The sequence below is a fragment of the Strigops habroptila genome, chromosome 20, assembly GCF_004027225.2.
Source record: "Strigops habroptila isolate Jane chromosome 20, bStrHab1.2.pri, whole genome shotgun sequence".
NCBI lineage: Eukaryota > Metazoa > Chordata > Aves > Psittaciformes > Psittacidae > Strigops > Strigops habroptila.
The window spans coordinates 5,493,010-5,515,576 of record NC_044296.2 but is presented as its reverse complement, the minus strand read 5'-3'; the positions used below and the strand labels follow the sequence as shown (position 1 = coordinate 5,515,576).

The 22,567-nt window shown below is 63.0% G+C and overlaps 4 protein-coding genes across 6 annotated transcripts; 2 read left to right on the top strand and 2 right to left on the bottom strand.

Moving 5' to 3' along the window:
- Nucleotides 1–15: 15 nt before the first annotated feature.
- On the top strand, nucleotides 16–6,626 carry HMG20B (high mobility group 20B). 2 transcript variants are annotated; one of them, XM_030509544.1, is made up of 10 exons: nucleotides 16–142; nucleotides 1,342–1,403; nucleotides 2,945–3,050; nucleotides 3,293–3,496; nucleotides 3,639–3,759; nucleotides 3,876–3,928; nucleotides 4,066–4,141; nucleotides 4,791–5,006; nucleotides 5,389–5,521; nucleotides 5,679–6,626. In XM_030509544.1, the coding sequence occupies exons 2-10, from the start codon at nucleotides 1,366–1,368 to the stop codon at nucleotides 5,689–5,691; spliced, it is 960 nt and encodes a 319-aa protein (XP_030365404.1). In that variant the 5' UTR covers nucleotides 16–142; nucleotides 1,342–1,365; the 3' UTR covers nucleotides 5,692–6,626. The 2 variants fall into 2 exon arrangements, with proteins under 2 accessions (XP_030365404.1, XP_030365405.1); XM_030509545.1 differs by lacking the exon at nucleotides 16–142 and adding an exon at nucleotides 1,200–1,237.
- A 624-nt stretch (nucleotides 6,627–7,250) lies between these two features.
- GIPC3 (GIPC PDZ domain containing family member 3) lies at nucleotides 7,251–9,804 on the top strand. The gene is made up of 6 exons (XM_030509543.1): nucleotides 7,251–7,882; nucleotides 8,030–8,215; nucleotides 8,433–8,613; nucleotides 9,007–9,119; nucleotides 9,319–9,400; nucleotides 9,511–9,804. Exons 1-6 carry the CDS (start codon nucleotides 7,625–7,627, stop codon nucleotides 9,660–9,662), a joined length of 972 nt encoding a protein of 323 aa, XP_030365403.1. The 5' UTR covers nucleotides 7,251–7,624; the 3' UTR covers nucleotides 9,663–9,804.
- A 12-nt stretch (nucleotides 9,805–9,816) lies between these two features.
- Nucleotides 9,817–15,076, bottom strand: TBXA2R (thromboxane A2 receptor). 2 transcript variants are annotated; one of them, XM_030509542.1, is made up of 4 exons: nucleotides 14,954–15,076; nucleotides 13,741–13,823; nucleotides 10,769–11,650; nucleotides 9,817–10,302 (listed from the first exon to the last, which is right to left on the bottom strand). In XM_030509542.1, the coding sequence occupies exons 3-4, from the start codon at nucleotides 11,579–11,581 to the stop codon at nucleotides 10,033–10,035; spliced, it is 1,083 nt and encodes a 360-aa protein (XP_030365402.1). In that variant the 5' UTR covers nucleotides 11,582–11,650; nucleotides 13,741–13,823; nucleotides 14,954–15,076; the 3' UTR covers nucleotides 9,817–10,032. The 2 variants fall into 2 exon arrangements, with proteins under 2 accessions (XP_030365402.1, XP_030365401.1); XM_030509541.1 differs by lacking the exon at nucleotides 14,954–15,076 and having other exon boundaries at nucleotides 9,818–10,302; nucleotides 13,741–14,059.
- Nucleotides 15,077–16,786: 1,710 nt separating this feature from the next.
- Nucleotides 16,787–22,498, bottom strand: CACTIN (cactin, spliceosome C complex subunit). Its single transcript, XM_030509776.1, has 10 exons — nucleotides 22,209–22,498; nucleotides 21,358–21,832; nucleotides 20,754–20,849; nucleotides 20,321–20,466; nucleotides 20,079–20,241; nucleotides 19,853–19,970; nucleotides 19,458–19,650; nucleotides 18,981–19,103; nucleotides 18,569–18,819; nucleotides 16,787–17,465 (listed from the first exon to the last, which is right to left on the bottom strand). The coding sequence occupies exons 1-10, from the start codon at nucleotides 22,334–22,336 to the stop codon at nucleotides 16,975–16,977; spliced, it is 2,184 nt and encodes a 727-aa protein (XP_030365636.1). The 5' UTR covers nucleotides 22,337–22,498; the 3' UTR covers nucleotides 16,787–16,974.
- Between the last annotated feature and the right edge of the window lie 69 nt (nucleotides 22,499–22,567).

Below are 22,567 nucleotides of genomic sequence, written 5' to 3'. Positions count from 1 at the left end.
CGGGGCTGTCCCGGTGTCGTCCGTCCGTCCTCCCCCCGGGGCTGGCTGTGCCCCACCTCCCGGCATACCGCTGGGCCGCCGTTGCCTGCGCCAGCATCGGGGCTGCGAACGGCGCCCGGCTGGTACCGGGAGCGTGTCTTGAGTAGGTACCGGGTGACTGGGACCAGTATGAGCAGTACTGGGGCCACTGGGAGTTGTGGGGGCTACTGAGGTGACTGGGAGCAGTGGCAGGGATACTGGGGTGTCTGGGAGCACCTCTTGGGTGGGTACTGGGGCGACTAGGAGCAGTGGTGGGGGCACTGGGGTCACTGGGACCTCATCTTGAGTAGGTACTGGGTGACTGGGAGCAGTATGGGCAGTACTGGCGTGACTGGGACCACCCCTTGGATGAATACTGGGCTGACTTGGAGCAGTGGGGGGGTACTGGGGTGACTGGAACCTTGTTTTAAGTACCACCCCTTGGATGGCTACTGGGGTCACTGGGAGCAGTTTGAGGATACTGAGGTGATTGGGACCTCATCTTGAGTAGGTACTGGGTGACTGGAACAAGTATGGGCAGTATTGGGGTCACTGGGACCCTGGGGGCACCATGTATGAGTGGGTACGAGGGTCACTGGGAACAGTATAGCAGTACTGGGGTGACTGGGACCCCCCCTCGTGTAGGCAGTGGCGTTACTGGGACCAGTATGGGCAGTACAGGGATCACTGGGAGCAGTGGGGAGGGGGGTCGGGACCATTGGGACCCCGAGGGTGGGCGCTGGGGCCACTGGGAGCAGCCATGGGGTACTGGGGATAATGGGAGCAGTGTGGGGGGAGTAACTGGGGTCGCTGGGAGCAATGGGACCGGGGGGGCTGGGCACAGCGGGGATCACCGGTTCCCCGCGGGGCGCCCACCCCGGGGGCAGCGCTGAGGTCACCCGCTGTGGGCCGCGCCGCGCGCTGCCGTTGCCTCTTTAAGGCGGTGCCCTCCCCACGCCGATCGCTGATTGGCCGAGCCGCCAGCCGCGCGCGCGCCGCGCCGGCCGTTCCCGCCCCTCGCCCCCAGACCCGCGTCCTTCGCCCCGCCCTTCTCTCCGCCGCTTCCCTCTGACGTCGAACCGCTTCCAGCCAATCCGCGCTAAGCTGCGCTCTGCCCCGCTCGGCGCGGGCGGCCAATGGGGGGCGCGGGGCCGAGAACCTCATTTGCATAATAATAGAGGGGCGGGGCCAGGGCAGGAAGCGGCGGCGGCGGCGGCGGGTGCGCGAGGGGGGAGCCCGGCGCGGGGCCCGCTGGGGGGGCGCCGTTGGGGGAGGGTTCCGCCGTGCCCCTGGTCCCGCCCCAGCCCCGTTTCTGTCCCTCAGGGCGCGGACCCCGGAGCTCGGACCATGGCTCACAGCGCCAAGCAGCTGCCGGCCGGGATGCTGTAAGTGCCGCCCCCCCCAGTGCCGCGGGCTGCCCCCGTCGCCCGCCCCGTGTCCCGGCGGTGCTGTGCGGGCTCCGGGGGCCTCTGCGCCTTCTGGGGGTTCCCCCCGTCCGCAGCGCTGTCGGGCTCGGTGCTCGGCGAGACCCGCTGGGAGTGAAGCATCTCCGGAGGTGAAACCAGCGAGGTCTTAACTTGCAGTCCCGAGGGACCAGGGCAAGGGAATGGCTTTAACCTGCCAGAGGGGAGATTGAGATGAGCTCTTGGGCAGAAGCTCTTCCCTGTGAGGGTGCTGAGGCGCTGGCACAGGGTGCCCAGAGAAGCTGTGGCTGCCCCATCCCTGGCAGTGTTCAAGGCCAGGTTGGACACAGGGGCTTGGAGCAACCTGCTCTAGTGGAAGGTGTCCCTGCCCGGGGCAGGGGTTGGAGCTGGGTTGGACCCTTCCAGCCCAAACCAGACTGGGATTCTAAGCTGGCATCGACCATGGTACCTCCTGGCAGAGGGTTAAGAGCTGGGGGTTTGGTGCCTCCAAGGTGGATGCCAGAGCAAAGCGGATGGGGGAGGCTGTGATAAGAGGAGGAATTTTGCCTGAAATAACTTTACTTTTTAAAGCATCCTCAGGCATGTGAGGAATCTGCATCAGGGAGGGGGGAAGGCAGAGATCTGGTGGTGGAGGGTGTCAGTGCATTCCCAGCCATGGCTCCCCCCAGCCCTGCTCTGCAACTGGGCGCAATCTGGTGATTCCATCCAGCTCTGGGGCAGCAGCACAAGAGGGACGTGGAGCTGTTGGAACGAGGCCAGAGGAGGCCCTGGAGCTCCTGCGAGGGCTGGAGCAGCTCTGCTCTGGAGCCAGGCTGAGAGAGCTGGGCTGGGGCAGCCTGGAGAAGAGAAGGCTCCTGAAGGGGAGACCTTAGAGCAGCTCCAGTGCCTAAAGGGGCTCCAGGAAACCTGGAGAGGGGCTTTGGACCCTGTGTTAGAGCCGCTTGGTGCGTCTCGGTGGCGGTGGCAGGAACCTGATGGAGCAGTTGTGGCTGGAGTGGGTCAAGCCAGCGCCGGTGCCCTGCCCTCATTCTCTGCCTTGAGGCTTCTCCTTATCCCTGGTAGTGCTTGTGCTGGGTGTGGGTGATGCTTCCCTGGAGCCAGGATCCAAACCCCTACAGCTTCTCCTCCCTTGCTGAGGAGGATCAACTGGTTCGTGCCGTTTGGGACTCCTTGCTGAGGTGTGTGTGAGCAGGGATGTGACCATCGCTGTTACCTGTCCTCAAAAGCAGGACCTGCACCTGCTGCTCCCCTTCCAAATGTCATTGACAGATCCAGGGTCATCCCTGGACTTTGGGGCAGCTTTTTGTGCCCAGGACTGCCTGGTGCTGGGCTTTGCTTGAGCACCATCAACTCAACTGTGGCCTCCCATCACTGGGGAGCAGGGGCTCCAGGGCTGGTGGCAGGTTTGGAGGCTGTTGAGGCATGGGCAGGAGCTGGGGGAGGTGTCACCACTGGTCCCAGCAGTTCCCCAGCCCTTTCTGATGGGCACTCTCTGGCTGCAGACATGCCACAGGCAAAGCTCAGCATGGAAACTTCCTGGTGGCCATCAAGCAGGAGAAGGGAGAGGCGGCACGAACGAGTGGTGAGAAGCCACACGGTGAAGAGGAGGTGAGTTTTGGTGCCTTCATCCCTCCCTACACAGGTTGCCCAGCCTGGGGCTGTGCCTCCACTCGCCTTTCAGCAGCCTGGGCACAGCCAAGTGACCCTCAAGGGGTCCTTGACCATTCCTCGTGGGATGGGAGCCCGGGAGGCTCCACGTGCTGCTCTTGTGTCCTGCGGTGTGAAGGCATCATGTGCTCTGATCCTTGGGCTTGTTGATGGCTTGTTCCTTTCCCTTTGCTGGATGCCAGCCGGTGAAGAAGAGAGGTTGGCCCAAGGGCAAGAAGAGGAAGAAGATCCTTCCCAACGGCCCTAAAGCCCCGGTTACGGGCTACGTGCGCTTCCTGAACGAGCGGCGTGAGCAGATCCGCACACAGCATCCTGACCTGCCCTTCCCGGAGATCACCAAGATGCTGGGGGCTGAGTGGAGCAAGCTGCAGCTCTCAGAGAAGCAGGTACTGGCCTCCACCCCAAACCCCTCTGCTTGCTTGTCCCAGTACTGGTGGGGTGGGCAGCAGAAGCCTTGAGTAGTGGGGAAGGGGGTCAAGCAGCTCCCTGGGAGCCCGGGGCCAGGCTGAGGCCCCTCTGTGCCCACAGCGGTACCTGGATGAAGCAGAGCGGGAGAAGCAGCAGTACATGAAGGAGCTGCGGGAATACCAGCAGTCAGAAGCCTACAAGATGTGCACGGAGAAGATCCAGGAGAAAAAGATCAAAAAAGGTGGGTTTGGGGAGCAGTGGCTGCTGGAGGCACCGTCAGGACCTGGCCAAGTGCTGCCAGAGCCTCTGGGGGCTGCTGGGCTGGTTCTTAGGGGGAATCTTCTCCCTCTTTTCCAGAGGACATGGGCTCTGCAGCAGCAAACACCTTGCTGAACGGGCACCCACACAAGGTAAGGCCCCAGCAGGTCTGCCAGTGTGGGGGGAAACTGGGGCACCCCTTGCCCTGTCCCTGTGCCTTCTGTGTGCCCAGCCCCAAGGAAATGGGGTCCCCTTGGGTGTGCTCAGCCCTGCCTGATCCGTCCCCCAGGCTGGTGAGTGCAGTGACACCTTTTCCACCTTCGACGTGCCCATCTTCACAGAGGAGTTCTTGGACCAAAACAAAGGTGAGGGGCTGGGCTCTGGGGTGGGGGCTGCTGGTGCTTGCAGCAGCTTGTGGGGGGAACAGCCTGCATCCTGTGGGGCAGGACCATGGCTGGCACTGGCTGCGGGATCCAGGCTGTGGAAGGTCCCTGGTGAGGTTGGATACAGGGACTGGAGCCTGGCTGGAGCCTGGGGTTGGTAATGCTGAGCCTCTTGGATGAGTCGTGTCTTGGGGAAGGGATTGAGAAGAGAAGGCTCCTTAAGGGGAGACCTTAGAGCAGCTCCAGTGCCTAAAGGGGCTACAAGAAACCTGGAGAGGGGCTTTGGGCAAGGGTCTGGAGGGACAGGCCAAGGGGAATGGCTTTAACCTGCCAGAGGGGAGATTGAGATGAGCTCTGAGGCAGAAGCTCTTCCCTGTGAGGGTGCTGAGGCGCTGGCACAGACTTTTCCCAGAGAAGCTGTGGCTGCCCCATCCCTGGCAGTGTTCAAGGCCAGGTTGGACCCAGGGGCTTGGAGCAACCTGCTCTAGCGGAAGGTGTCCCTGCCCATGGCAGGGGGTTGGGACTGGCTCAGCTTTAGTGTCTCTTCCAGCCCAACCCAGGCTGGGGTTCCATGGGTTTGGGATACGGGAGAGCCGGGGATGTCCCCGCTGACACGATGTGGTCCCGGCAGCGCGGGAGGCTGAGCTGCGGCGCCTGCGGAAGATGAACACGGAGTTTGAGGAGCAGAATGCCATCCTGCAGAAGCACACAGAGAGCATGAACTGTGCCAAGGAGAAGCTGGAGCAGGAGCTGGCCCAGGAGGAGAGGCAGACTCTGGCCTTGCAGCAGCAGCTCCAGTCTGTGCGCCAGGCCCTCACCGCCAGCTTCGCCTCCCTCCCCATCCCTGGTGAGTTCGGGGTGGCCGTGGGGACCTGCAGAGAGGCACCTTGGAGCTCTGCATGTGGTATGAGCAGGGCAACGGGGTGGTGGTAGACACTCATCTGGTGGTGGAGTTGGATTCTGGAGCACTTTGGGGTGCCCAGGGATGTGGCAGTCAGGTGGCTCCCCTATAGTGGGGTGGGGCAGGCTGGGAACCGTCTTCCTCTTGAGCTATAGTCACCCTTGTGCCCACAAGGCAGAGATCAGTCCATATCCTTTTGTTCCTGGGCTTGTGTTGGTGTGGGTGCTCTCCTGCTGCAGGATTCAGGGTCCTGTCACCAGCACTGATGGGCTGGGCCAGGCTCGATGGAGACGTACTCGCCCTGCTTAACTGGGCTTCTACCCCACAGGCACTGGGGAGACCCCCACACTGAGCACTCTGGACTTCTACATGGCCAAACTTCACAGTGCCATCGAGAGCAACCCACTGCAGCATGAGAAACTGGTGGTGCGCATCAAGGAGATCCTGTCCCGGATAGCCAGGTGAGCTGCTGTCCCGTGTGTCCTGGTGAGCACTGGGAGCACTGGGGCAGCCCATGAGCAGCGAAGAGGGGGATAGAGGGGGGCTTGGAGCTGCTCCAGAGCTGTGGAGAAAGAAGCTTCCCCCCTGTATCTCAGCTTTGCTTTCCTCCCTCTTCAGCGAACACTTGTGAAGGGGACCAGTCCCTGCGGAGCCCGGGGCTGGCCGGACCCTGGCCCTGTCCCTTGGAGCTCACACGAGGGACAGTCTCTGCTGGTGGTCCGGTTCTTCCCTCTCCACCCCTCGCTGGAGGCGTGAGCGGGGACCCCCTGGCCCTGGGGCACCATCTCTGAGGACCTCGACCTTCTGGGGACCAAACGGTGACAGGGCTGTGAGGGACGTGGTGTGGTGGCTGTGAGCACCCCCCCACTCACTGTGAGCCCCCCAGCTCCTGCTGCTCCAGCTCAGAGACACCCCAAAGGCTCTTCGGTGCTGGATGAGGTGCCTGTGGGTTACAGCCTCTTCCAGTGTGCCATAGCAGCTGCTTTTAACTGGCCTGTGCTGGAAGGGAAGCAGCCAGGTACCTCCTGGCCCCTGGAACAGCCAAGGGAGCCTCTTGCTCCCTTGTCCTGCAGTGCTGAGGTGGCACGTTCCCTTCTGCCCACCTCTTGCTTTATTTAATCCTCTCCATGGGTGCCTTCAGCCCCCTGCCTGTCACCTCTTCCCTCTGGCTCTGGGACCAAGCAGGGCAGCTCCTGCCCTCTGCACCAGCGGAGGCGAAGACAAAGTAATCTTCATTTTGGAGGAGGAGCTGGGCCTGAGCCCGTGCACAGGCTCTGGGCTCCTGCCCAAGCCCATCTGACACTGGGACCACCACGCTGGCGGCTGTGTCCCAGCCCTGCCCTCCCCAGGGCTGCCTCTCACCAATCTCAGACTGTAATTAGAGAGTGTCTTATTTTCTTACTTAGCACAACGTGGATCAAGGCCTGGGTTTCACCTGGCGCCGGGCTGCGACTGCTTGGCTCTTGCCTGTGAGGTCTGGGCTCTGTTGAGTCTCCTGGTTGCCATCTTCTGGTGGCTGCTTGGCTTGGGATTGGAGACGGAGCAAATAAATACTGGAGAAAACCAGCCTGGGCTCAGTATGCTCACGCTTGTATCTAAGATCCCAGGGATTTTGGGGTGCAGAAGCCAGGGTATTAGAATCCCAGCCTGGTTTGTGCTGAAAGGGACCTTAAAGCTCCTCCAGTTCCACCCCTCTGCCACGGGCAGGGACACCTTCCACTAGAGCAGGTTGCTCCAAGCCCCTGTGTCCAACCTGGCCTTGAGCACTGCCAGGGATGGGGCAGCCACAGCTTCTCTGGGAAAAGTCTGTGCCAGCGCCTCAGCACCCTCACAGGGAAGAGCTTCTGCCTTATCTCTAACCTGAACTTCCCCTGTTTCAGTTTAAACCCATCACCCCTTGTTCTATCACTACACTCCCTGATGAAGAGTCCCTCCCCAGCATCCTTGTAGCCCCCTTCAGACACTGGGAGCTGCTCTGAGGTCTCCACGCAGCTTCTCTTCTCCAGCTGAACAGCCCCAATGTTCTCAGCCTGTCTCCATACGGGAGCTGCTCCAGCCCCTGAGCATCCTTGTGGCCTCCTCTGGACTGGCTCCAGCAGCTTCGTGTCCTTCTTATGTTGGGGACACCAGAAGTGCACACAGTGCTGCAAGTGGAGCCTCACCAGAGCAGAGTAGAGGGGCAGGGGGCAGGATCACCTCCATAACCTGCTGCTCATGCTCCTTTTGATGCTGCCCAGCACACGGGGGATTCTGGGCTGTGGGCACACGCTGAAGCAGCTCATGATGGCCCTGAGCTCCTCACTGCAGCTGCGAAGGGTGCGATGGAGCCAGGGCCTGTTCTGGGCTCAGCGTGTTAATGCTTGGAGCTGGCTTTGGAGCTGCTCCTGGCCTAATCCCAGGGGTTTGGGGTGTGGAGCTGGGGGTGCTGGCCCTGAGCCCCTTGCCACAGCTGGGGCCCATTGTGCGTGGCAGAGCTCACCCGATCCCTTGGCCTGGCTCAGGTTCCCAGCGCCGGGATCACCTTTCGGCCCAGCACCATCTATAATTGAGCAGCGCGGGCAGTGATGCGGCGCACGGGCAGACACGGCCGGCAGCCCCCCCAGGGCAGCCCCATGGAGAACGGCGTGGGGCAGGCGGTGGGCGCCCCCGAGCCCCCCCCAGCGGAGGGCCCCCCGGCACCCCGTGCCCCCCGCGCCCGCCCCAGGCTGGTGTTCCACACACAGCTGGCGCACGGCAGCCCCACGGGGCGCATCGAGGGCTTCACCAACGTCAAGGAGCTCTACGCCAAAATCGCGGAGGTCTTCGGCATCTCGCCCACTGAGGTGAGGGAGGCGTGGGCAGGGGCTGGGCCCTGGGTGCCCCCCGGACCCTTCTGCTCCATGGGTGGCTCCTGCCCTGGCACCACCAATGTCCCCTCCCCTGCCCTGCCGGAGGGTGCCCAGCAACTGACATGGGGCTCCCTGGGGCAGATCCTCTTCTGCACGCTCAACACGCACAAAGTGGACATGCAGAAGCTGCTGGGGGGACAGATCGGGCTGGAGGACTTCATCTTCGCCCACGTCCGGGGCGAGACGAAGGAGGTGGAGGTGACCAAGACGGAGGACGCGCTTGGCCTCACCATCACTGACAACGGGGCTGGTTATGCTTTCATTAAGGTGACCCCCCCACCCCCACCGGGGGGGCTGCCCTGGGGCCTGCAGGGTGACCCCATCCCAGGAACTGTGCTCCCCCCATCACCTTCCTAAGGGTTTCCCCCACTGTGGGGAGGGCCCTGCCTGGCCGTGGAGGGGTTTGTGTGTGGGGTGGGATGGGGGCTATGTCAGTCTGTCTTTCCCCTGGTGCCACCGTGTCACTGTATCCCCCTGTCCCCAGAGGATCAAGGAGGGGAGCATCATCAACCGGATCCAGGCGGTGTGTGTCGGGGACAGCATCGAGGCCATCAATGACCACACCATCGTGGGCTGCCGGCACTACGAGGTGGCGCGGATGCTGCGGGAGCTGCCTCGGGCTCAGCCCTTCACCCTGCGCCTCGTGCAGCCCAAAAAGGCTTTTGGTGAGTTGGGGAGACACCCCTGCTCCTGCCTGGGGGACCCCTGGGAGGACCAAGGGGAGGGCAATCACCTCCCCAGGAACCACCACCCTATGTGCACTCCCCAGCCCCATGTCACCCCTTGGGACACCCCTTGGGGGGTTCCCCACACCTACTTGTGCTCCCAGGGGACACCCCACTCCTCTGCGTGCACTGCCGGGTGCATCTCCACCCTGCACCCATGGGTATCCCTATACCCACACTGCCTGTGAGCATCCCCCTGCACAGTTCACCATCGGATGCTGGGACATGTGGGCTGGGATGGGCGTGCCAGGGATGGGGGTGTCGGGGATGGGAGGTGTCAGGTTGGGGAAGGGGGGGCTCTGGTGTGCCCTCACCTCCTGCCTTGGGCTGCAGACATGATTGGGCAGCGGACGCGGAGCAGCAAAGCCCTGGGTGAAGGCAGAGTGAGCAGCGGGAAGGAGACGCTGCGGCTGCGGGCACAGGGCCTGGCCATGCTTGAGGAGGGGGTAAGAGCCCCAGAACCACCCCCAGAACCCTTCACCCGGGGCCCCTGGACACACACACAGTGCCCAGGGCGTGCATGAGCAGCCCCATGCTCCTGGGTGAGCCTGCGTCAGCGGGTGCCTCACTGGGGGCACCCATGGGCACGGCTCGGTGGGACCGGCGGGTCCCCACTCTGTGCCACCACCCCCTGACCTCTTTCAGCCCAGCCCCTGCGAGGAAGAGGCCACCCGTCGGGTGGACGATCTGCTGGAGAGTTACATGGGCATCCGGGACAGTGAGCTGGGTGTGTGCTTGGGGACGGGGGGGTAATGAGGGGGCAGCAGGGGGGCAGCAGGTGGGCAGTGGATGCCCCCCCCGACCCCCACCCGCTCCTGACCCTCCTCTCATCTGCAGCCTCGACCATGGTGGAGGTGGCGCAGGACAGCGCCGGCGCGGCGCAGCTCGCCCATGGCCTGGCCTCGGTGCTCGGAGACTTCGCCTTCCCCCAGGAGTTCGTGGCCGAGGTTTGGGCGGCCGTCTGCCCCGCCCCAGAGGGGCAGGAGTAACGTGGGGGGACCCCATCCTGCCCTGCCGGAGCTGCATCCAAGGCTGGGGCAGTGCGGGGCACCCATCCACCACCACCAGCTTCCCTTTGCACACCCTGAAACGCGTTGGCCGTGGCTCAGTAAAGCAGAGAGTGGAGAAGCCCATGAGCTGTCCCTCTTTCTATGGCCCCCCTGGTGTCCACCCCACGTGGGCCCAGAGAGCAGCTTTATTGGGGGTCTCACATGGATGGGGACAAGGCAGGGGAGCAGCCCCATGCTTGCTGCCACCCCTTTGGGTGTAGGGTGGTGGAGAGAGCCCGTGGGTGCAGGTGATGGGGACAGTTGGTTACCCCGGGGTGTAGGTGGCTGCTCCTGTCCCCACACTGGACCGCTACTGCAGGACAGAGCTGGGGGTGAGCTTGCGGCGCAGGGAGAGGTTGAGGACGGGGTAGAGGGAGGCGATGGAGGGCCGCGGCCGCAGCCCGGGGTAGATGCGCTGCAGCACGGCCCGGCGGAACAGGATGTAGACCCATGGGTCCAGGATCTGATTCCAGGTGACCATGCGGATGTAGATGAGCAGCATCTTCTGCGTCTCCATGGGTAGCATCTGGATCTGGCCCTTGGCCGGCAGCTGCTGCAGCACCATCTGCACGATGAAGATCTGGGAGAAGGGGGAAAGGCATCAGTGGGGGCGGGGGTCCACACAGAGGTCATGAGGTGCTTTGGGGTGGGAGAGATGAGGAGGGTCCAGGCTGGGCATTGAGCCTGTTGGAGAGGGATCCTGGGCCGGTTTGGGGGACCTGCTCTGCCTGTGTGTGGTGCTGAGCCCCAGAGCTCATCACCCAGGTCCAACATACAGGGTGCAGAGGGACACCAAGACCCAGAGCATCACCAGGAGCAACACCCCCAAACTTGGAACATAACCAGGAGCATGGAGGGACACCAAGACTCAGGAGGGACATGGTGGGGGTGGGAAAATGAAGACCCAACTCCTCTCCAGGAGCATGAGGCAGGGTGAAACACACCAACATGCAGGTCCTCACCAGGAGGGACATGGCAGGGAGGGAGCACAGAGACCTCTCTAGGAGCTTGGAGGTGGGGGAACACACCACAACCCAGGTCCTCACCAGGAGGGGCATCCAGCAGATGGTGGCGATGATCATGATGCCCAGAAGCTGCACCATCATCTCCACCTCGCTGTCCCGGCGCCGCTGCACCGACTCCCGGTCGTGGTAGACGCGGCATAGCGTCACCACGCTCACCGTGTTGAAGATGAAGGAAAGCAGCACAGAGAAGATGCCCAGCAGAGCGAAGAGCAGGCAGAAGATGATGTCTCCGGTGTCGGGCAGGAGGGTGAGGAAGCACCATGAGCCAGGATACTGCAGCGTGTACCGCCCCAGCCCCAGCACCGGCAGCAGCCCCAGCAGGCAGGAGAAGCCCCACACCAGCCCCACGATGGACCAGGCGCGGCGCTTAGAGACGCTGGTGGAGCGGGAGAAGGGGTGGTTGATGCCAAAGAACCTTTCTCCAGCCATGGTGGCCCCCAGCAGCAGCGGGCACTGCCCGAAGAAGACCATGGAGAAGCCGAGGAAGTTGCAGAGGTGGCAGCTGGGGTCCACCTTGGCCCAGGCAAACTTGATGAAGTGGTAGGGGATGATGACCGAGGCCGTCACCAGCAGCCCCATGAAGTCTGTGACCACCAGCCCGCAGAGGAAGACGAGGAATGAGGAGCGGGCCTGGCTGGAGAGCTTGCGGGAGGAGCTGAGCAGGACACAGAGGGCGAAGAGGTTGGAGCAGAGGCCGATGAGGCCGAAGGTGGTGGAGAACCAGGGCGAGGCGATGCTGCTCTGCACAGTGTCGTGCCCGTCGCTGGCGTTGAACACCCCGAAGCACGTGTCCAACCGGCTGCCATTGGAGGGATCCATGTCCCCCCACCCCATCAGGTGTCCTTCTGGCTTGGCTCTATGGCACGTGTGCCCCACCAGTGCTGGCACTGATCCTGCCTTGCCCTGTGGGGACAATAATAGAACCCCAGACTGGTTTGTATTGGAAGGGACCTTAAAGCTCCTCCACCTCCAACCCCTGCCACAGGCAGGGACATCTTCCACTAGAGCAGGTTGCTCCAAGCCCCTGTGTCCAACCTGGCCTTGAACACTGCCAGGGATGGGGCAGCCACAGCTTCTCTGGGCACCCTGTGCCAGCGCCTCAGCACCCTCGCAGGGAAGAGTTTCTGCCTCAGAGCTCATCTCAATCTCCCCTCTGGCAGGTTAAAGCCATTCCCCTTGTCCTGTCCCTCCAGGCCCTTGTCCAAAGCCCCTCTCCAGGTTTCCTGGAGCCCCTTTAGGCACTGCAGCTGCTCTAAGGTCTCCCCTTCAGGAGCCTTCTCTTCTCCAGGCTGCCCCAGCCCAGCTCTCTCAGCCTGGCTCCAGAGCAGAGCTGCTCCAGCCCTTGCAGCATCTCTGTAGCCTCCTCTGGACTTGCTCCAACAGCTCCATGTCCCTCTTGTCTTGGGGACACCACAACAGTGGTGTCAACAGTGCTCCAAGTGGGGTCTCACAAGGGCAGGAACAAGGTGGGGGTTTGGGGCTGGACCCCATGGCCAAACCCACCCAGCACCAGCTCAGGGCAGCAGATGTGGGGCTGTGGCAGGGGGGACACCCACCAGCATCATGGGGCCGGCACAGTGCAGGGTGCAGCTGGTCAGGATTAACAGTCCCGGGCCCTGAGCCATGGGCAGCTGCTGCCGCGAGGCTCTAATCCATTGCGGCGGGTCCGGGGAGCACGGAATGGGGAATGGCCTCACACCCCTGGGACTATACTCCCATGTGAGGCACCAGGCTGGAACCAGACCCTGCCCCTCCTCCTGGGACCCATTTCTCCAGGCTCCAGATGTTCCTGCCACCCTGTCCCCACCCCATCCCCAGCCTGGTGCCCCGCATGGGACGCTCAGCTGTACCCTGACCTTGCACCTCTGCGAAGTGTCCCCCTCCTCATGCAGGCTGGCACTGGCCTCTGCCCTCTGTCCATATCAGTTCATAGACTGGTTTGGGATGAAGAGACCTTAAAGCTCATTCAGCTCCAACCCCTGCCATGGGCAGGGACACCTTCCACTAGAGCAGGTTGCTCCAAGCCCCTGTGTCCAACCTGGCCTTGAGCACTGCCAGGGATGGGGCAGCCACAGCTTCTGACCTGTCATGGCCACTGGGGAGCAGGGAAGGGGCTGGGAGTGGGTCACGTTCCCCATCCCTGTCCCAGTCCCGCTGGCAGAGCATGGTGGTGATTCACTGCCCCGGCTTTTTCCATGAGACAAGAGTGAAAACTTGCTACTGTTTGTTTTCTCTGGTCCCCCCCTGATGGCTGCAGTGGCCCCAAAGGCATCAGTCCCCTTGAGGCACATGGCCAAGCCTCAGTGTGATGGATCCAGTTCCCTGAGGACCCACCAGCCTTTCCTGCATCCCCCTGGGATGGGAGGTGGCAAATTCCCAGCTGCCCCACGGTGATGACCCAGCTCAGAGGTCTCACTCCAGATGTCCCCTGACATGTGCCTGGGTGCTGTCCCCAAGCATGTCTGTGTCCCCTCAACCCCAGCGTGTTCCCTGCACTGGTTGGGAATTGGGACCCATGGGATGATGCTGCCCAACTGCCCCCATCACCTGAGGACTCACAGCCATGGGATGCTCTTGGCACCCATGGCTGTGCCTTGGCACACCATGACCTTGGCTTGGGTGCACAGTCGCAGTGTGGCAGGATGTCACCCCTCTCCCCACAGTGGCAGCTCCACACTGCACATCCCAAATCCCATCATCACCCATGTCCCCTCCCCTTCTGCCTTGAAGCAACCATGATCTGGACCCTCACTGCCAGCAGGGCTGGGGACACCAGGGACACCACAGCCCAAGGACCAGGCACGATGCAAGGGTGGGCTCAAGGGCTGAGCATCCATGTGCTGCTCTGGGCAGAGCTGTCTTGGGACCGTGCAGCTCTTAGAGGGGATCACATATTAAAGAGGGGCCATTCAGCAGCAGCCCCACACATGCCAGAGCAGAGCAGAGGCATTCATGGGACAGGGTTCATGTGGGATGGGGGGATCCTCACTCACCGTCCTGTGGAGGAGACACCCTGAGCCTGCTGCACTTGGCTTTGGGGTCACTGGATCCAGCCAAACCCTCTTCCAGGGAGATCCTGCAGATGAAGGCAAAGGGGTGAAATCCCAGCAGAGAGGAGCTGTCTCTGAGATGGGCGGTGAGGGCCAAGAAGTGCTGGATGCAGAGGTGCGGGTGTTAACAGGGCTCAGGTTTGGCATCGCCAACCTGGCATCATGCAGATGCCGCATGGGCTGCCTGGGCTCCGCTTCCTGCCCTTGGCCACATCCGTGCTCATGCAGGGGAAGGCGGGAGGAGGAGCAGGAGCACAGGCGGCCGCTGCTTATCAGCGTTCCCAGCCCATCGCTCCCCCGGTTCCCTAGGCAGGGAGTGGGGCGTGCTGGGAAGGGAGGTTTCTGGGAAGTGGGACACCACAAAGGGACCCCTCCTCTGCCTCTCCAGCCGATGTCCCTCCAGCAGCTGATCACACAGGGCACCACTGGGCGCAAGGAGGGATGGTCCCAGCGGCCACCGCCCCCAGGCTGGTAATCTCTGGATCAGTTGGAGGACATCAGCTAGGATGATGATGGGATGATGATGGGGTAACGGCCACATCATGTGGACAGGAACCTGGCAGGGCTCCCACATCCCTCCCTGGATCCCACAGCCATCAAGGGGACCCGCTGCTGGGGGGACCTGGCCTGGAGTAGGGACACCCATGCGACACCCAGGACAGGGACACTGATGGGGAGCAGTGACACAGGAGCAGCAACAATCCCTGCCAGGCTCGGTGGCTGTGGCCCATAGCGGAGCGGGGGGCCGGCAGGGTCCGCCCCGATGTGGGTGACTGGTGCTGGGGGCAGCGCGGGACGTGCCAGCCCCGGACACCCGGCCCAGGGGACGGGCAGGCACAGAGCGCGGGGTGGGGGCACCCCCGGGAGGTCCCCGCTTCCCCGGGGAGGCATCAGCTCTGCAGGTCTCTGTGCAGCCCCGGCCCCCCGCACCGTGCCCACCACAGCCCTCCGTTCCTCCGTCCCAGTCTGTCTCTCCGTCCCCCCACTCCATCCGTCCCAGCTCTTTGTCCTTCCCATCCCTGCCCGGACCCTCCATCAGCGCATCCCCCCCAGCCCCTCCGCTGCCGGCGGGACCCACCCGGCTCCTCTCCGCGCATCTCGGGCTCCCCCGGCCCCCCCCCCGGTCCCGGCAGCATCTCCCGGCCCCGGCTCTCACCTGCCCCGCGGCCGAGCAGCGCCGCAGCCCCGGCCCCGTAGTCCCGGCCGCGCTCAGCAGCGCCCGGCTCGGCCCCGCGTTACTCATTTGTTTACCCGAGACGAGACGGATTCCTGCGTCCGGAGGATGGGGAGGATGGAGCGGGGGGGGGCAGCGCTGGCGGGCGGGACTCATGGACCAACACCCATCGAGCCCCTGGGTGACACTGGGCACCCCACGGACCAACACCCATCGAACCCCTGGGTGACACTGGGCACCCCACGGACCAACACCCGTCAAGCCCCTGGGTGACATTGGGCACCCCATGGACCAACACCCATCGAGCCCATGGGTGACATCAGGCACCCCATGCACCAGCACCCATCGAGCCCATGGGTGACATGGGGCACCCCATGGACCAACACCCATCAAACCCCTGGGTGACATTGGGCACCCCATGCACCAACACCCACCGAGCCCACGGGTGCATGGGCCCTGGAGGCAGAGGGGCTGTGAGCAGGCACTGAATGAGGGAGAGCTCCAGCCACCGCCTTTGGGGTTCTTTTTGCCCTATTTCCTCCCGGGCCATCCCTTGCTGAGCCTTCACACGCTTCCTGCACCCCCAGCACCGAGCTTTAAATAACTCACAGGAAGGAGATGCCGAGGATGTTACCCGGCTCTGGGGATGTCCGGCAAGATGGGGATGGGCATGGGACACCCACATGTGGGGCTAAGGCTGTTGGGGCTCCCCGAACCCCTGCAGCTGAGCCCTGGCATGAGGCAGGGGGGCCTGCAGCAGGCGTGGGACCCTCCCGAGCACCAGCTCCCATGGCCTGTGCAGGCCTGGATGCAGCCAGTGGTGCTGAGAGCAGCAGGACATGGCATCCTCCCTGAGCTCTGGGGGAAGATAACAGCCATGGGGCAGCCCCTGAGTTCAGGGAGCCCCCCAACAGCAGGGCTGGCTCTGCCCCAGTGCTGGGGGGCCCCAGCAAGTCCCTTGGCTGTGGGGCTGGAGCAGGATGCAGCGAGGCAGCCTGTAGGGAGGAAACAGCTTTGATGCAGCAGTTCATGGCCAAGAGGAGGCTTCCTCATGTTCCAGCAGCATTCTGGCTTCAGCACCCTCCAGGTTCAGCAGCTGGTGGGGATGGGGCCATGTGGGGTGACCCCTGAGCGTTGGCTGTGCCCCACGGTTATCACCAGGAGGGACTAACACCAGCAAGTCCCAGCTCAGCCTTGAAGGTGCCCAAAACCCACAGAGTGATGCTTAAGGCCCTCAAGAAGCCCCAACCTCAGCCTGGGGCAGCCCGGAGCTGCTGAGGCACTGGGTGGGAGGGACCACAGGGCACCACAACCAGATTTTCCCCTGTAAGGAGATGTCCCATCCAACACCCCTCTCCTCCTCCCTGCCGAAGCAGCCACTGAACCTTCATCCCACGAGCAGGGTCACGAGGGGGTGGTGGCGCTCCCAGGCTGGGGAAGCCAGATCCCAGGGTGGAATGCGCCAGAAACAGGGCTGGCTGGGAGGGTGAGGGGCCCAGGGATCCATGTGGGGAGGGAGCAAAGGTGGCTGCAACTGGGGAACATCTGGCTAGACAGGTCTGGCACTAGCAATGTGAGTGTGTGGGGCTGGGAGGGGGCCCGTGGGGGCAAGGAGAGTGCAGGGGGCTGGACCAGGCACACAGGGGTGACAGCAGAGGGGATGAGGTGACAGACCCTGGAGATGGGGGTAGGGACACCCCCAAGCACTACCCAGCCCCTAGAGGAGCTCCCAGTGCTGGCCCAGTGTGGTACTGGCTGGTGGCGACATCCAGGACAGGGGCGAGCAGTGGGGGGTGCCCACACCCAGCATGCCACTACTTAAACAACCCCTATTTATTTGTACCAAAGACTCAGGGTCCCTCAGGATAAAAGCAAGGACAGGGAAATCCCTCAGGAACAGGCCCTGTGCTGGGCCATGCCTTGGGGCCGTCTGTGGGGCAGTGCATGTGATGGGGAGCAAGACCCCCTTGCGCCAGGGCTCTAAAGGGGAGCGGAGCAGCCCCTCATCTGCGGTAGCGGTACCGCTTGAAGTGGAACCAGAGCTGGAAGATCCCGTTGGCAAACTGGCAGCGGAAGCCATGCCGGTGGGAATACTCCCACTCGCGGTTGACAATCTTGAAGGCGATGTCCTCGTAGGGCGGCCCGGCGTGGAAGCGCAGGATGGCAAAGTCCTTGTTGTCCTGACAGGCCTCCAGGAAGTACTCGGGCGTCGAGCGCTTGTCGATCAGGTCGGGGTAGAAGATGTTGAACTTGTAGCCCTGCACGATCTTGGGAGGAGGGTTGTCAAAGTCGTAGTGGGTCTGGTTGTACTTGTTCCACTCGAAGCCCGTGTGCACCCGGTTGAAGAAGCGGGGCTTACGGGGCCGGTACTTGTCAGCCCAGAGGTAAGCTTTGCCTGTAAGGGGCATCTCCACGCTGAACTGTGCCTCGTCTGCACCCATTCCCTCCTTAGCCTTACGGAAGAAGATGTCATCAGTGCTCTCAGTGGCATCACCTATAGGGAGGAGAGGTGGCAAGTGGTCATAGCATCGTGGAATGGTCTGGGTGGGAAGGGAGCTTAAAGCTCCTCCACCTCCAGCCCCCTGCCACGGGCAGGGACACCTTCCACTAGAGCAGGTTGCTCCAAGCCCCTGTGTCCAACCTGGCCTTGAACACTGCCAGGGATGGGGCAGCCACAGCTTCTCTGGGCACCCTGTGCCAGCGCCTCAGCACCCTCACAGGGAAGAGCTTCTGCCCCAGAGCTCATCTCAATCTCCCCTCTGGCAGGTTAAAGCCATTCCCCTTGGCCTGTCCCTACAGACCCTTGTCCAAAGCCCCTCTTCAGGTTTCCTGGAGCCCCTTTAGGCACTGGAGCTGCTCTAAGGTCTCCCCTTCAGGAGCCTTCTCTTCTCCAGGCTGCCGCAGCCCAGCTCTCTCAGCCTGGCTCCAGAGCAGAGCTGCTCCAGCCCTCGCAGCAGCTCCGGGGCCTCCTCTGGCCTCGCTCCAGCAGCTCCACGTCCCTCTTGTGCTGCTGCCCCAGAGCTGGATCAGGACTGCAGGGGGGGTCTCCCCAGAGCACAGCAGAGGGGCAGGATCCCCTCCCTGACCTGCTGCTCACACTCTGGGGGTGCAGCCCACAGGGTGGTTCTGGGCTCAAGTGCACACTGAAGCCGGGTCATGGGGAGCTTGTTGTCACCCAACACACCCAAGTCCTTCTCAGGGCTGCCCCATCCATTCTCCCCCAGCCTGTGTTTGTGCTGGGGACTGCCCCAACCCAGGACCTTGCAGGTGGCCACTTGGTCCTGCCGTGCTGGCCAGCTCTGTGCTATGGAGACTGCTCCTTGGCATGTAGAGGGGAGGAGCAGCAGATGCTGGGCAGGGGATGCAATATGCATAGAGATATATGAGCACTACTCTGCAGACTCTGGGCGGGCACTGGGTTGAGTTTTGCTGGAAAACTCATCCAGAACACTCTTCCCACTTGTCCACAGCCCAAGCAGCTTGGTGGTGTGGCTGCTCTTGTCTACAGCTCCTGGCAGCGTTGGGCAGTGACCCGGCACTGTCCCCCCTCTAGCCCTGCACCCTGAAGCACGTGTTGGCAGGCGCAGGGGCTCCCACCTGTGACCTGCAGCTGCTGACGCAGGAGCAGCAGGCGATGAGTGTCCTCCTCGGCCTCCAGCACGTGGGCATCGAAGGGCAGCTCGTTGGTGCTCAGCAGCCGGGGGCTGTACTTCCCTGCATCGTAGTCATCCAGGCTCTGCTGGATCAGGTCCTCCTCCATCAGCACAGCCTCTCCCTTGGCCTCTGCATCCTGCTCAGCCTCTGGCTCCGAGGACGGCCCTGGCTGTACCATCTCCTCTGGATCCAGCCTGCAAGGAAGAGAGAAGAGAGGACTGGGACGGGGATGGTACCCTGGTTTTCTGCTCACCTGAGGTCTGCCTATGGAAGGATGGGAGCACAAGGCTGCATCTTCTGCCCCGAGTGTCCCATGGGAGATCCCCAGATGCTGCCCAAGGGAAGGGCTTCCTACCTGTCGCTGGGGGAGGCCAGCTCCTGCTTGATGATGGGGAAGAGCGGTTCACTCTCCACACCCTGCTCCTGCTTCAACTTGTACAGCTTCTGGCGCAGCACATCCTGGTGCCGCTCCCGCAGCCTGCGAGGATGAGAGGAGCTCTCAGGTCCCACCCAGCAGAACCCTCTTGTGCCCATGCTACCCAGAGCTCTGACACCCACCACATCAGCTGGAAAACTGCAGAGGTTTGTAAGGTTTGGAGCTGAATAACCCTCTGGTTTGATTCCCTCTTAAGAGACCTCACTGTAAACATTGCTGCTGGAGAAGGGACTGTCCCCAGCTCATCTCCCCTCTTGGGACAACCCACCACTCAGAAAAGCATAAAACTCCTCCACTGGTGACTTTGGGTTTGTGTCCCCCGCCCAGCTCTGCTCACAGCACAGTCTGTGCTGCCCCTTCCCACAGTCCTGGCCAAGGGACAGCCCCTGCTCTTACCTGGCCCGAGCCATGTAAGCCTTCAGCTGCTGCAGCAGACTCTCCCAGTACCCAATGTCCAGGTTGGGGCCTCCTGCCCGGATCTTGCTCTCAATGCCCTGGTACAGCACTTGCAGCTGGTTGTACGTCTTCCCTTTGAACACGGACTGCACATCGGAGCTGACCGAGGCATTGACGCCATCCCGACGCTCTCCTGGTCAGACAGACAAGGGCAACCAGACGGTCTCAGAGCGCTCAACCTGCCCTCACCCAGGTCTGACACTGGAAGCAGATCCACAGCCTCCATCCAGCAGATCCCAGAGAGCTCCTCTGAACGCCAGCGCACGCAGCAGACCCTACAACCCACCACTCACACTCCCCTTGACACGCACACCAGGCTCTGCCCTCCCACTTGCCTGGTCCTCCTTTCCCAGAGGCCTCCAGCTTGCGGAGCTTGGCTATCTCATCTTCCGTGATGATAGTCATGTCCCTCCAGAAGTCCACATTCTTCCCTTGCTCCAGCTCCATGTAAACCTGCAGGCAGAAGACAAGCAAGACATCAGGCTCCTGCTCCGCACCACGGGCAGGGAAGCAGAGCTGTAGGGGGAGAAGCCTTGAGCACAGGGGTGGCAGAGCTGGTACCTGGATGTCCTCCACCAGATCCTCCATGTCAGAGACGGTCAGGCCGTTCAGGAAGGTGTAGGGCTCGTGCATCTCCACGGCCAGGTCATCATCCTCTGCACTGATGTACTTGGCCAGAAGGTCAATAGGTTTCGCTCTCCCATCCCGAATCCGGATCTTGGACCTAGAGGAAAGGGATAGCGATCAGTGCCTGCCATCCCCTGCTCCCTGCTGGGCCTGTCCCCGCAGAGCCGCACATCTACCGCAGCTTGGCCTGCTGCAGGTGGAAGTTGTCCTCCTGCTCCTCCCAGGTTTTGAAGTGTTCTGCCTCCTTCTCCCGCTGCAGCATCTCCAGCTCCTGCTCACGCATCGCCTTCTCCCGCTCTCGCTCCAGGCGCAGCTGCTTCACCTGTCCGGGCAGAGGGAGATGTGAGGCCACTGCGGATGTGACACCACACCTCGGTGCTGTGACCTGGCACTTGCCCTCCTCAGCACCTCCTGAGCTGGACTGAACCCCAAGAGTAGTCTTCTCACCCTGCAATAGCAGAAATCTACTGTGGCCCCCCCTCAATCCTGCATCCTATGGGCACCCCTAATGAGAAGAACAAGGGTGCTTTCAGGTGAGCAACTAGGAGAACTGGCCTAGCCACAGGGTTCTCTGTTGGATGGTTTGAGGGAAGGGGCATCTGATCCCACCTTCTGCAGCTCCAGGCGATTGTCCTCCTGAATTCGCTTGTTCCTCTCCTTCAGGTCCTTTTCATCCAAGTGGCTGATTCCTTTCTTTTCCAGTGCCTAAAATGGAGAGGCCAAGGGCAGCTGTGAAACCCAGTGGCTCCTACAGCCCCAACCAGCCAGCAAATCCCACCACATCCACCTGCTTCCACTGCTCCAGAGAGCTCTGATCCTGTCAAAAGCCCCCACGTCTCTCAAATCCCACTCCTGAAGCCCCTCAGCAAAGCACAAGCAGTAACACACCAGTGAACACTGCTCAGCTCTCGGCCTGCAGCACCCAGTAGGTCCAGGTCCCTCTCCTGTCCCCTGACCCACCTCCTCACTCTGCACCCCTTGGCTTGGTCTTCCAGAGAAAGGAAGGAGATAAAACCCCACCGAGCTCGTCAGAAACGCCTGTCTGCTGCCCCACAGCACTGCTTTACTCTTATGGAGCTGCTCTTTGTGTTACAGAGGTTCCCACCTCAAGCAAAGCTTCCCCAAAGACCCACAGCTCCTCTGTCCTGTTCTTTGGCAGCCGCAGGAGCATGGTCTCCCGTGAGCAGCAACATATGGGCACTGAGGAGCTCACCTTGCTCCAGATGAAGGTGCCCAGCAGATTGTTGTCTCCAAAGGGATTGTCAGTGTTGGTGTAACCCATGTACTCCTCTCCCCACCCCATCTTCTCCCGCTTCTTCCTCTCCTTGGCCTCCTTCTTGGCCAGCCGCCGAGCCCGCTTCTCCTCAGGCGTCTCCAAGGCCTTCATGAGCGCAGCCTGCTTCTTCTTCTCCTCCTTCAGCCTCAGGCGCTCCTGGAGGCTCAGCTGCTGCCCTGTCTCCTCCCGGCCCCGGCAGCGCGGCGGGGAGGGGGAGCTGACAGAAGACACGGAAGACTTGGAGCCGTCTCTCCTCCTCCGCTCCCTGCTCCGGGCTCTCCTCTGGTCCCGCTCACGCTCGGAGCTCGACCCCCGCGAGCGCGAGCGGTGCCTCCTGCGGCTGCTGTGGTGCTGCTCCCGGCTTCTGCTCTTCTTCTGCTTCCATTTCTGCCTCTCATCGCCGGAATCGGAGCTGCGGTGCAGGAAAGGCGCGTTTGGGACACGGCTCCTACTCTGTGCCGGGGAGCTCCAGAGCGGGGACCGCGCCTCCCCGCTGCGGCCGCCCCAGAGTTCCGGGGAAACTCCAGGGCGCTCGCACGGCGGCACCGGCAGTACCTTTAGCCCCGAACGGCCTTGTTCTGTGTCAGGGGCGACGCTCGGCAAGGCGCTCCCCGGCCCGGGGGCACTGCAGCCCGCCGCAGGGCCCGGCGGGGCCTCCCCCACCGCCGCGGCCTACCCCCGGCCTGCGCCGGGCCTTCCCCCCGCGCCGGGCCCCGCGGCACGGAGCCTGGCCTGGCCCGCCCGGTCTCCCCGAGGGCCCCCTCAGACACGCCCCGCTCCCCGCTCACCCCGAGCTTGGCTCCCGCCGGCGCCCCCCGCTCCGGCTGCGCCGCCGCCGCCGCTTCTCCCGGCTGCCGGAGCGCTCCCGGGCCAGCTCCCGGTGCCGCCGCGCGGGGCTGCGCGAACCCGAGCCCATCGGCGGCTGCTGCTGCGGCGGCGGCTCCGCCCGGGGGTCCTCGGCAGCGTCTCGGCCGGCCCCGAGCCCGCCTGTGCGCCCGCTGCGGAGCCCCCGAGCCCGGCGGCGGCCGGAGCCGGGCCTTAGGCCAGCGGCGGGGCGGAGCCGAGCGGGGCCGCTCCTCCTCCCGCTGCTTCCGTCTTCTCTTTCAGCCCCAAAGCGGCGCCGGCGGGAGGAAGGAGGCAGAGCCAG